This window comes from Eurosta solidaginis, chromosome 3, assembly GCF_040869045.1.
Source record: "Eurosta solidaginis isolate ZX-2024a chromosome 3, ASM4086904v1, whole genome shotgun sequence".
Classification (NCBI taxonomy): Eukaryota; Metazoa; Arthropoda; class Insecta; order Diptera; family Tephritidae; genus Eurosta; species Eurosta solidaginis.
This window is the reverse complement of record NC_090321.1, coordinates 191,007,318-191,021,025: the sequence shown is the minus strand read 5'-3', so window position 1 is coordinate 191,021,025 and position 13,708 is coordinate 191,007,318. Positions and strand designations below refer to the sequence as shown.

Below are 13,708 nucleotides of genomic sequence, written 5' to 3'. Positions count from 1 at the left end.
AAGAATGTATTTCTCTTAGGAAACTTTTTCCATCTCAAGCGCGATTAGAATAAAAGCCAAGTCAAGGATATAACATATATATATATTTATTCTGATTAGTAGCGTATCGCACAGGGGTCAGTCTTCAGATATCGTTGCAGTGACTTAAGAGACTAAAGCAATTATTTTTTATTAATTTTTTGATTGCGATTGATTACATTTGTGGCCACCCCAGTTTGACTCCTATGAGATAGGCAGACATCCTGGCCGCCTTAGAGCAGCGATTCCAAATACCATGATACATACAGCGCGTAATCACAAGCTATATCAATGATAGCATACTTATATTTAAAACCTCAGAGGGTCCGCGCACCATGAAAATCACATGAGGGGCAGCGCAGGGGTAAATTCTTTGTTAGGACCTATAGAACGTCGTCTTTAATAAAACTTTAAATCTTGAAATAGCCCGTCGATCCTTTCTAAATCAGATACGCAGACGATATTGCCGCAGCGATTACAACCCGAAACATAGAAGAAGCAAGCATAAAGCTGCAGACATTGGTGCGTTATCGGTAACCGTATCGGTAACCTTATAACAGCTGATTCGACCAACCTTATGGGAATCAATGCAATCGATTATTGGTGTCGCTAAGGTCGTAACAGTATCGTAGCCAACAATTGGTTTTTGGTATTCCGCCGTAACGATAAACAGCTGATTACGTTAGGGATACGACTACGGCGATGCGACAAACGGCACCAATGACTCCGCTTTAAATTTCGCGGGACTCCAGCTGGCAGCAAAAACAGAGTTGATACTCCTAACAAAAAAGCATTTACTGCTTGAATTAAGCTTTGAAACCTTCTGCGGATATATAAATTCAAATAGGAGGTGAACTATTTAGAAGTTAGGTTTCATTTACGACTAACATATCGGAAGCAAATTGAATATAACATTGCTGTAAGGCTCCGAATTCGTGGCAAACACACTTTGTAAGAATAATCGTTTTGAGCTTTATAGTGAACATTAACTGTGAGACTCGTGTCCGCTTATGGCACTGCATCAGGTTCAGCCGTTTAAGAGGAAACGTTTACTCAAATGCTCTGTGGGCAAGGATACTTTAAAAACATTTGCACAGGATAAATAAGTTTAAACATCCTAAATGCGTTTACAGCAATGTAGATGAGGACGATACTTAATACACTATCTTCAAATTCTAGCAATGAAGCCAGAACCGAAAAATGCTCGAGAAAAGAGCCGGCCAAATCACTGTCGATGATTTTACAGCGAAAATTCAAGGCGGCTCAGAAGAGTGGCATCAAATCAGTAACGTTGTAGAAACCAAACTCTGTGCAAAAGAGCAAAACCTGGACGCAGGAACAATAGAAGGCACAATCTGAAGTTTGAAAGCTGTGCTACACCACATATTTATATGTTATATCTTTGGTCGTTGTGGTACCATTTTAGGGGTGATGCTACTCGTTTATTTCAACTATGATTTTTTAGCTTACTTTTTTATTTACCAGCTCAAAGAAATTGAAAACAATTTTTAGTTTATTTAGTAATAATTTTATTTAATTCATAATTTTCCTTAGGTCTAAGCACTTAAGCTATTTTAAAAACATTGTAAAAAAAAAAACAAATACGAATAATTAAAATATCTAATATTCTTAATTTTTATAAAAATGTACTATCAAAAAATTAACTTAACTACAGAAGTGCAGACACAATCATATAAACAGATATGTATGTATGTATTTAGTTTGTATTTGTGTATTAGTTATACAAATGTGCTTACAATTTAAACGACATAAAAGGATGTACGGAATACATAAGTACCAAATGATTAAAACAAGTTAAACAACTTTAACTACATCTATATTATAGTATAGTAGTTATATAATAAAGTGAGTAGGAATTTGGTAAACATTTAAAATAATTTTATTGTTTAATATTTAACTGTTTTTGCTAGCTTTTGTATTATTCAAGTTGATGCTATTGCTATTAAAATTAAAAGTTTCGGGCCTGTTCTGGATTTCGCTTCCGACGAATTCATTCGGAATCGAAATGGATTGGTGTTCTGAATATCGATTCCGACCAGACTTGGTCGATTTGAAAAGTTTTGCCTACGAGCAGTCGGAATCGAAAGTAATTAGCCTATTAAGCACAGATAATTAAATTATTTTTCCCACAAATAAGTTTTGTTAAATTATTCATTTAATTTGGAAGATTTATAACAACTTTTTGCTGGACTATTTGTTTATTTAGTACAACAAATCTTAATTTGAAAATTCCTATCAAAAATTTTCCAAGCTAAACAAAGCGATTCTGGTCGAAAGGAAACCGACAATTTCGATCGATCGATGTTTGCGATTTTCTTGCCTCTGCATTTTCGAAAACCATGGTTTTGGCATTTTGTTCAAATTTTTGCACAATTTTAATTTAACTAAAACCAGAATAAACAAAAACATCTGTTTCGCTTGATTACCGACTCGAAATGGAAACGATTTCGAATCGACTTGTTTTAATCGGAATTGAGAACACCAAAAAGGAATCAACTCGGAATCAGCCTCGTTTTACTTTCAAAACGAGTCGGAATTCAGAACAGACCTGCATATGTTCACGTTTTTATGCGCATTTAAAGTTATTCATATTAAGGCAACTCACAATTATGAGATGGCATAGTTATTCATGAAAATGAACCAGATCTTGAGCGATCTTAGTAAATCAGGAAATGCCGTAGCAACCATCAAACGAAAACAACCCGACCCGCAAGCAGGACCTCAGTGATATCCACAAACAGGCGTCGGACCTCTATGCCAGGAATTGCCCTGCGAATCCAGTACTTAAAGAACAATACTAGCAAAACTAGCAGAGGAGGAACGCACTCTTCCTAGGAAAATGCACGTCACTCTAGCTCATCTTCGATTTGGGTACTGTAACAGGTTAAACTCTTACTTATCCAGAAGCAACCCCGACATACAAAATGCATGTCCTGCTTGCAATGTGTCCCCACATGACACCAACCATCTCTTCAACTGTATTGTGGAACCAACACCTCTAACTTCTCATTGTAGTCCACCCCTGCTGAAACAGCAAGTTCCCTTGGACTCCCGTTAGAGGAGATTGATGACAATTGGTTGGTCGCACCCATTGGATGGGGCGAGGCACTGCCACAACAACAACAACAACTTAAATGAAAAGGAGCGTTTTCAACATCTTCAGTTTGTCACTTATCTACTTTCATCTTTCTTTCGGTTTCTCAATGCTTCCCGTCTCAATTGAGCGCAAAGAAAAAGTGTAAACAAAAGTCAGCTGTTTGTCGTTTTTGTGTATTCACGATAGTGTTTCTCTACTTGTTTGATAAAAAATTCACAATTATCAATTCAGCAAGGGGTTGGTCTAAACAAAACTTAAATAAACTTAGACAAATTTGTGCGCAAAGTTAGAAAATATAAGAAGACTAGCCGGACCCGTGTGCATCTTGCGCAACAAAATACAAACTTATATGCGCTTGCGCTGCCATCTGGCGAATGTTAGCGACTACCGATAATTCATTGTTACTTCTAATCAAATATACACAATAGTGCTCGCAATCCTTTATTTTAAACAAATTATTTTAATAAAATATAGCGAAACAAAAGCACTACGACCAATAATGCCCAAAGCTCGCTAATAGAACGAATCTCCATCTTTACAACCAAAATTTTATTATAGATTTGTATTCCAAATAAACGCGAAAAAGGGACCTGCACATAAAAACAGTAATTAGTAATAATATATAAGATTATATGCATATCTATACGCACACACGTATATATTTATCAATTTCCCATTATAAACTCGTAAAGGCTTACACTGGGACAATTGGTAATCTAACCGAAGTATTCTTGCAGGGAATACCAACTATTCGAAATGGTACTACGTGCATTTGCATCTACATATTTTGTTTGTTGTATTTCGTATGGTATGCAATGAAAATTGGCTATACAACGATGCAATACCGTTGGCACCTGGGCGTGAACTGCCTTATTATGTATTAAATCCGAGAGAAACTTTCCTTAAAACCTATGGACTGCTGCTTGCTTACTTCTTAATTTTTGTTTAGTTTTACTTTGATATTAAAATAAAAGAGTATATTTTATGATTTAATTATAAAGACCATTTGCTCAATGTCCCTTTATGAAATTTAGTTAAGCCGATTTGATAGCAGACCGAATGATTTCAATGTAACAAACATCTAATCCTATTTATAGTTTATAAATTGTAAATACTTGGCGTGATTTGAAGCGAAAGTTTTTAATTGTAATATTATTTTCTCAAAAAGATAACTTAATGCATTCAAACTTAACATCACATTGCTTTTAAAACTGTTTATGTTGAGTTAATTTTTTTTTCTTTTTTATAAGCTTGTAAAAATTATTTTATCTTATGCTTTTATTGTAAATACATGTTGAAATCTGATTTTTTGAAAACATAGTTTTGGACTTAAAATTGAGTGCGTTTTTAAATATTTATTTAGCCATAAATCCCGTTAAAACTAGCTTCGTGTTATAAATCAAATGCGTTTATATTGTATATATCGCAAATTTACCCTGCAATATATGTTTTACCAAGAGTACGAAACGAGTGAATAAATATAATTTGTTTATCAATATCGATAACAGGGTACCACATTTTTAAAGCTTTATAATTTCTCTAGCTGCATTTATTTAATTTCTTGCAGCACGGTGCAGAGTTTTGGTTGGTGACTTCACTTTGTGTTGCCTATAAATGATTAATTTTTAGGGTGTTCCAATGAGCTATCTAGCTCCAGCTGCTCTATGGGAGTTGGCAGAACTCATCAAAAAGAACTAGAATAGTAATACTTAACAACCAGGCTCGGTAGTTAAAACACACATGTATTTTGTTCTAGTTCGAAAAGGGAAAATTAATCGTTTTTCTAGAATGGTATACAATTAGTGTAGTATAACTATTTTATGGCCTGATTAATTTGTTTTCAGACTTATTAAAGTAAAAAGTTATGGAATGTCTAGGGGAAAAGTTGGTAAATCACCAACACCCTAGTGCAATGTGTGCTACTAAGAAATAAGGGTTAGCTGTGAAACATCTAACACAAAAAAAGAAATTAAGAGACACCCTTTACATTCGAAATTGATCCACAAAGTAGATATCAGGATCACAAAGTTGTAGTTAGATTTGCATGTTAAATTTGTATCGGGATCAGGAGCAGTGTTAATTGGAACTGAGTCTTTGCTCTTCGATCAAATTAGGCCTTAGTTTATTCTTGAATTTGGTGAAACTAAGTATTTCGTTTACAGATTTTACAAAGCGATATGAAATTAGTTTATTGACAGGTTTTGCGAACGAAAGCTTCAGGTCGAAATAACGCTATTTATGATATTTAGCAGAGTTGTTCAGGAATTTATTCCGTTTGGAATAATTATTTCTTTGATTGCAGCTACACGAGATTGCAATACTTTTTTGTTAGTCCGGAATAATGAATAAAAAATGTTAGTAATTTTTTCTTTTCGCATTTCGGACTTATTATTCCTTTTTTTATTCCTCTTTTTATACCTCTTCTTTTACACCATGGATTGCATTCTTTGGACTGCAATACTCGGAGGAATGCATTCAGCAATCATTTGCGTTTGCTTTTCAATATAATTATTCACTTGTGGAATCCTTTTAAATTTTATTATTCCATATGAGGAATGCAAAAAGGAATAATTACTCCGGAAAAACTAAAAGGAATAATGACTAGCAAATATTATTCATTCTTACAAAAAAAAAAAAAAAAAAAATAAAGGCTACAATACTAAAGTGTTAGTCCAGGAATGGAAATTACATTCCGGGGTGATTGCATTCCTCAACAACTCATATTTATTTTTTTAACTGTCGCGAACTTATGAGCAATAAATTTTTTTTATTTTGTCTTCTGGAATATTGTTTACATATAAGTGGGTCATTCCATCTCAGTTCAAAAATTATGATCACAGTGAGTTTTGATTTTTTAATTTTTATCTTTCAAGGAGCTATGCACAATTAAAAATATTTTTTTATGCACCTGTAGTAATTTGCAATAAAGATGATAGTAAGTAAATTGAAATCGCAATCCGAATCGGAGCTTACAAATTCGTTTTATCGGAATAGCGGTCAAATTTAAGATAATGCCGAATAAGATAATATAAAAACAGCTAAGAGAAGGCGCAATATACCTGCGAGAAGATTAAGCCCGAGCTTCTGATGTATATTGTCATAATTTGTCAAATTTGGTTTAGATACAAACCGGTTTTGGCGTTGTGCCACCTTCAGTTGAATTTTCTCCGATAAACACTAGACACTCAAAAGACACTAGAAGTATTTGGTAGGTCACTGCTTAGGGATGACACCATTTAGAAAATTTTCTTGTAATTAAAAAAAACGTTTTCTTAAGATTTTAGTGTTGCTTTTCTAGCGCATTAAACCCAGGACCTTCGGTGTAGTATACAATAACGTGCGAACACGGCGAAACATATTTGGGTAAGCCTCTCTACTGATACAGAACTTTTCACCTTCGAGTCGGGACAGAGTTATTCAACATGGAGCACAACTAAACAGTATCTAGGTATGTGAAGTATTTCCCAAACTTCTTAAAAATATTTGTGGAAAACCTTCTTCGCTTTGGGTATTTTGACACTAAGCCTGAATACTTGTTTAGCACCTTTAAAAGTACGATCGGCATATTTGAAATGGAATGAGCCACTTCTTGATATATTTGTGTAATATTCTGTATGTATGTACAAATATATGAATTGCTATTATTTTGATTTGCTTTTTGGTTTGTTAATTATTTATTATAAATGCATGCAGTTATTGTTGTTGTAATCAATAATTTGTTTACATATTTAACGCCTATTTATTGCTTAAATATTAAGCCGGCTCAATGTTTATTACTCATTTAATTTTAATTATTTATTTTTTAACTCTTCTTTGTGCTTTGTTTGCAATGCATTTCATTTTCGTTAATCTATTGCTTGCCTGCTTCAGTTGGGTTGTTAATTTCGTTCATATATCTTTTTATAAGACAAGCGTTTTTTTTTTTTTTTTGGTTTATGTAGTTTAATTTAAATGCTAGTGTATTTCAATGGGATTTTGCAACTATTTATGCGGGAACTTTCGTTGGTTTTTTTTAGCAATTTTTGAAATATATATATATATATATATATATATGGGGTATTCCATCGCATTTCATTTTCGTTAATCTATTGCTTGCCTGCTTCAGTTGGGTTGTTAATTTCGTTCATATATCTTTTTATAAGACAAGCGTTTTTTGTTTTTTTTTGGTTTATGTAGTTTAATTTAAACGCTAGTGTATTTCAATGGGATTGTGCAACTATTTATGCGGGAACTCTCGTTGGTTTTTTTTAGCTATTTTTTTTTTGTTTTTGTTTTTTTTTTACTCTGCGTAAAGTATATGTAATTTTTTGCCTGTAGTGCTTTTTTTTTTGCTTTTGAACTTCATTAATTTTTAATCTCTTCTTTAAATTATAAATAACTTACTTTTTTTAATTTTTTTGTATTTGTAAAGGTAAACTGCGATTGCTTTAGTGTTTTTGTTTTTGCATCTCATTGTTAATTATTTGTTTATTACATTTTTGTGTGGTTATTTGAATATTAAAATGCAGCTGATGTTATATGAGTATAGTTATTTGGTCAATGTGACATCGATGTGCCCAGACTTTTTATATTTAATAAATGAGTCTTTGTTCTGTTTAAAAGAATGTTCTTTTGTTCCACATTAACTCTTTCAATCTATATAATTCGTGGTAACTGTTCTTTATGTAGTGTTTTAGTTTGGAATTATACACGAATTTGTATTGTTGTTAGTTGTAGTTCATTTTCTTGATATCAGACATTATTTTTCCGAAAAACATCATTTGGATGTTGATTGCTGAAATTTTGGCGTAAGGAACATTGCTGAAAATAAAAAAAAAAATGAAAATAAATAAGGTGATGGTATACTGTAATGCTCTTTTTATACACAGCTGCACTTGTACACAGGGTACTAAAACTTTGGTTGGATAACGGTTGGTTGTACAGGTATAAAGGAATCGAGATAGATATAGACTTCCATATATCAAACTCATCAGTATGGAAAAAAAGTTTGATTAAGCCATGCCGTCCGTCCGTCTGTCCGCCCGTATGTCCGTCCGTTAACACGATAACTTGAGCACATATTAAGATGTTTTATATACACGGGCTCATCTAGACCCAGAAATGTGTGGTATTGAAAATGAACGAAATCGGACTATAACCGCGCCTACTTTTTCAATATCAAAAATTTAGAAAAATTAAAGAAATGAGATAATTCATAAAAGAATACCACTAAGCTAATGAAATTTGGTATGTGAATTGGTAATATGACGTAAAACATAACTTCCAAAAAAAATTTTGGGAAAACACTTTTTTTGCCAAATTATATAGATCAAAATCGGTTAAAGACCATGCTCACTTTTCCTACAGGTCTAACCTTAACAATAAAGGCTGCGGCACAATGAAAGTTTTCAAATAGATGCATTTAACAGAAGCTTATGCATTCCAGTACCATCGCCACAATCAACCAATATGTTGCGTTTATAAATAAAAAGAAATTCAGGCTTGGTAACTCACATACAAAATTTCGCGAAGTACTTTTATAAAAATTCTCCCTATACAACAAAAATAATTGCTAATATGTTTTGTGACGTATTCATTTGTTATATTGCTGTTTTTAATTGCGAAAAATGTTAGAAAAGTTACCAACGAGTGGGAAGAATAATTTCACTTGCAAAGTGTGCCAGCACCCTTAGCCAAAGCAAATGCCAAATTCTTCTTCTTATGCTTTGCTTGCAACAAAATTTTGCAAGTTGGCTACTTTTTCACTTTTTTAAGAACAAAACATAACCAAATTTTTAAAATGGGCGTGACACGCACGTTTTTTTGTTGCTCCTTCCAATATACTTTTAATGCTATAAGTCGAACAATCCTTGGGAAATAGCAACAACTGTTAAACTACATTTTTACCCGCTGAAGTTTATTAGTGGTGGCCTCTGTATCCTTTTTGCTTCTTTTGAATGAAAATGAGTTCAGAATAGAACCGTATATGTATTATTTCGCAGCCTTATAACACTATTAATCATACAAAGCAAACAAAAACAACGTTGTAAATGCACATCTGGGCATGTAATGTTCGGTTTTACCCGAACATAGAATTTTTACTATATTTTTCTTACTTTTTATTAATATTATCTGATAACAGATATATATAATTTTAAATCGCGAAATTCTTTTACAAGAGCTATGGTTAAAGTTTTTTAGTCAAAATTCAACAAGACTATGTCTGTATTAAAGGAAAAAGTGCCTTCTATTTTTTGGTCCATTTATATAAAGGTAGTCCTTAAAATTATTTTATCATCTTATAATTTATGTTTAGGTGCAACCTTTTGTTATTCAATCAAGCCCGGCAAGCTGGATGAACTACTTTGAAATTTGGTAAACAAAAAAAATAATAATTGAGAAACTCGAATGATTCACTGAGTATGCCTTTTTTAGTAAATTCGTTGTTCCACGCTTCATGCCCGTTTGGAAAATTGAACGGAAGTTTCAAACTATTCATCATTTTTAGCAATTTTAAAAAATTTAGTACTAAATTGGAAACCGCTGAATTTACTACATTTTTTTTTTTAATTTTATGCTATTTCAATTTAAAAGTCCAACATTTAAAATTGCTTTAAGACAAAACCAAAAAAAATTCAAAAATCGAAAAATAGAAAATAGAAACTTTTAGTCACTTCTTGGTTTGAAAAAAAAAACCGAAAAGTTTCGAAAATTTTAAAATAAAACTCGAATACACGTCTGGCTTTAAAACAAACCCCAAGAGTTTAAGATTGGTAATGACAATTTAGAAAAAAAAAATCATTTGTAAAAAGTTTGCAAATCGTAGATTCTTTTTCGGAGCATTTTGTTATACATATAAAACAAAATTGCTCGCATATTTCAAACTTACTGATTATTTCTCAGCTTGCGCTGCTTTTGTACTCTCTGTTGCATTGTTCGCATATTTCTCTAAGGGTCTAGAATTTTCACGAACGGCCTTCTCGAACAGTTTCTAATTCATTTCGCATTTATGTACTCATATTCACGTTTGTCTTCTTGTTGTAAGCGTGTATATGTGTGAGTAATGACTTCTGCGCTTTTAGCTGTTGTTTACATATACATATAACGTCTGAGCTTTTATGAGCTCTCACTATTGCCTTCTATGCATATTAGTGTATATGGTCGAGTAAACGCGTTGCTTATTACTGTTTACTGTGTGTCTGTTTTCTATTCCTTCTTCGCTCTTAGCTTTGCTGTTTACACGTATGTTTCACATTATCTCAAAAGTTTGTGATAGCCCAATAGGTCCGTGGCACGTCGGTTCAAAATCAGGCCACCACCCACTAGATTTTTGGAGACCCACTCTCAATACGAAGAACGCTTACTAGTTTAACTAAGGTAACTTTAAGCCCTGGTGATGCTACAAATAAGCCTTATACGATAGAGTAAATATACAAGATATGTCGATGAATAATATGTTAATTGCTTTTTATGCGCATATAGAACGCATGTACTATACACGTGTATAAGGACGGTTCCAAATTAATGGAAGGGGTCGGGTCTGCTGTTTACTGTGTCGATCCAGAAATAAGTAGATCCTACAGGCTGCTAGATAACTGTCAGCCGAAAGTTATGGCCGTGAAGAAAACAGCAAAAATTCTGGAGAAAACGTGTTTAAGCTGCAGTCGCGTCATATATATATATATGTATATATATATATATATATATATATATATGGGGTATTCCATCCCATTTCGACCAAGTTTGAACCCGACCCCTTTAGAATTGGCTGAAAGTTTTTCTTCTTTTTCTAGCTTACGAAAGACGTTTTTCAGAATTTTTTCATCCAACTCAAAAAAAGTTATGAATTTAAAAAAAAACACCGTTTTTGTTTTCAAAATGCTATAACTTTTTCAAAAATTGACCGTTTGGGATATTTTTTTTTTAAATTTGTTTTTAAATGTAATTTACGGAAAAAATACAAACAAATTTTAAAGTTTTTTTTTCAATTAAATAAAAAATAAAAAAAATTCTCGGCCCACTCCGGGGGATGATTGCAGAATTGATTGAAGTTTTTTATGAGAAAAAAAAGGGGCGAAATTCGAAAAATCTCGAAAAACTGAAAAATTACAAAAAAAAAACTTTAAACATTTTTTTGAATTTTTTCCGAAAAGTACATTTAAAAACAAATTAAAAAAAAAAGATCCCAAACGGTCAATTTTTGAAAAAGTTATAGCATAAAAACGGTGTTTTTTTAAAAATTCATAACTTTTTTTTAGTTGGATGAAAAAATTTGAAAAACTTCTGAAAAACGTCTTTGGTAAGCTAGAAAAAGAAGAAAAACTTTCAGCCAATTCTAAAGGGGTCGGGTTCAAAATTGGTCGAAATGGGATGGAATACCCCATATAGATTGCCAGGCGGCGACTTAGGCAATAATCTCAGACAGTCCTTAATCAAGAAGTGTTCTGGAATGTAAAAAAGCATTGAAAAACTTCGCCTAAGCCGAGCCATACATCTTTACTGGGTTCCCGGTCATCAAGGGATATGAGATAACAAAAAGGCCGATGAGTTGACAAAGGAGGGTGTAACACTCACTGAATTGACGCCAGTCCGTTGTGGGAGAAATCAAAAGGAGACAGAAGTTGCCTATGATTCATCAAGCAGGAAAGATGTTGACAAGAGCGCGAGACTGCAAAATTTCTAAGATAATTTGCAAAGCCTGCGCTATTTGACTTGCAAAGTGGTTCATATCTCTGAAGAGAGGAGACTTACTATGGGCATACTAACTGGACAATGCCTTTTGGCGTCATATGCTTATAAGTTAGGCCTCGTCAGTAACAGCAGGTGTAGGAAGTGTGGGCTGCAGGAAAAACCCATTGTGCACGTTCTGTGTTCATGTCCTGATCCTGCCAGGTGCAGGCTCCAGCTATTAGAGGCTGCATAGTTGCCAGATCTTGAGGTAGCAATTAGGCTAAGTCCTATAGAACTTCTAGTATTTGCAAATAGCACGGAGTTATTCTATAACATAAATCCTAGCAACTGATTGGGGTTCATTCGTTAGGTCGTCGAACAAATTCTGGTAACACTATGGAGAAATTCAGAATATATGAGGTCTTTATTGACCTGCAAGTTTAACCTAATGTATTCGCACATACAAAATAAAAAGTATAGGAGTCAGGTTGAATTGAAAAATTACATTATAAGAGCTATAACTTCGTTTTTTATTGACTTGGGGAAATGGTATAAAAGCAACAATGTCATAAATTCGGAAATACTTTCGCCTGGTAAAATAAAAAGGATATTTTAAGGAGGATAAAATTTAATTAGGTTACGACATCATGTGAAAACGACTTCATAGCTAGACCAAAATATTTAAAAAATCGGACCTCAAATAACCAAGTTACAATAAAAAAATAATTTCGGATGTATTTCGAAGAATAAAAAAAAAATTATATAATTTTTTTCCGAACCCCTCTTAACATGAGCTTGAAATTTAGGGGCGGCCTTTCTTAACTTTTTTTTGTATTGAGACCGACCCAGTCTTAAGGATATGCTTTTAGGCATAGTTACTTTGATTATTTTGGAATCATTGCACAGAACTAAAAACCAAGGAAATATTTTCCCACAAACAATATCGTAAGCCCCTTAAAGTTTAACTTAGAAATGAATTTCTCAATTAAATTTTATTGTCAGACTAAAGTCAAAATAAGCTTTATAAAGAATACGGTACATACATATTTACGTACATACATATATGCAGGTAAGGGCTTTATTTGTCATACCTTCACCAAATCATATAAAATATTAAATGATTTGTGATATGGATTGACATATTGACCCAGAAATACCTAACGAAAGCTTCATCAACAAGCAATAAAAATATCTAGCTGCATGTAATTTACTTTTTACAGTAGTACATGAAATATTTATGAATAAGGAGCATGTTAAAGTGGAAATTTTAACTATAACAACCACACCTAAAGCAATTTACTACAACACTACAGGTAACACAGCCGGCTAAATTACAACGGCAGTGACAGTCGTTCGCCGTTTCAACATTTGTTACAGTACTCATAATTTTGTCGACATAATAATATTTAGATTGAAGGGGGATATCGGAAGGTTTTTATAGTTAGTAGTGTTATAGTAAGTTGTTTTGAAATGTAAGCACTTTTAGTGCAAGTGTAAACTTAATTACACAGATTAGCATTCAGCCTTATAGCATGGAGTTTTTAAGTTAGATGCTAACGAATTAAAAAAAAAAATACAAAGAAAGAGCTTGGATATTTTCAGTGTCCTGTTTTTCCTGCGGTATCGGTTTCACGCAATTATTGCAGTGACTAAGGCCACCTTCTTGTTCATTAAACATTTCCATTAAAAAATATTTAAGTTCATGCATATATAGCCTTAAGCGAATACAGAAAATACAAACTTCAAGGCTGCAACTTCACGCAAGATCCGTAATTCTATCGCGGCAGCTAGGAGAATCGCATTCTAAATGCTGACACCGTCGGGCTTACCCTGCGGGCAGACAAAGATATCCGACTGTAGAAATAGTGACACAAATTTCGATACGATACAATACCATATCGATACTTTTGTTAGGTTTTATGA

The 13,708-nt window shown here is 33.1% G+C and overlaps 1 protein-coding gene across 8 annotated transcripts in view; it reads right to left on the bottom strand.

Moving 5' to 3' along the window:
- Nucleotides 1–2,548: 2,548 nt before the first annotated feature.
- Nucleotides 2,549–13,708, bottom strand: part of Sema2a (Semaphorin 2a) — a 387,211-nt gene continuing 376,051 nt past the window's right edge. For all 8 annotated transcript variants that reach the window (XM_067774339.1, XM_067774346.1, XM_067774344.1 and 5 more), the window contains exon 15: nt 2,549–7,936. In XM_067774339.1, the coding sequence (XP_067630440.1) occupies nt 7,868–7,936 (69 nt within the window). In that variant the 3' untranslated portion in view covers nt 2,549–7,867. The remainder of the gene's footprint in view (nt 7,937–13,708) is intronic.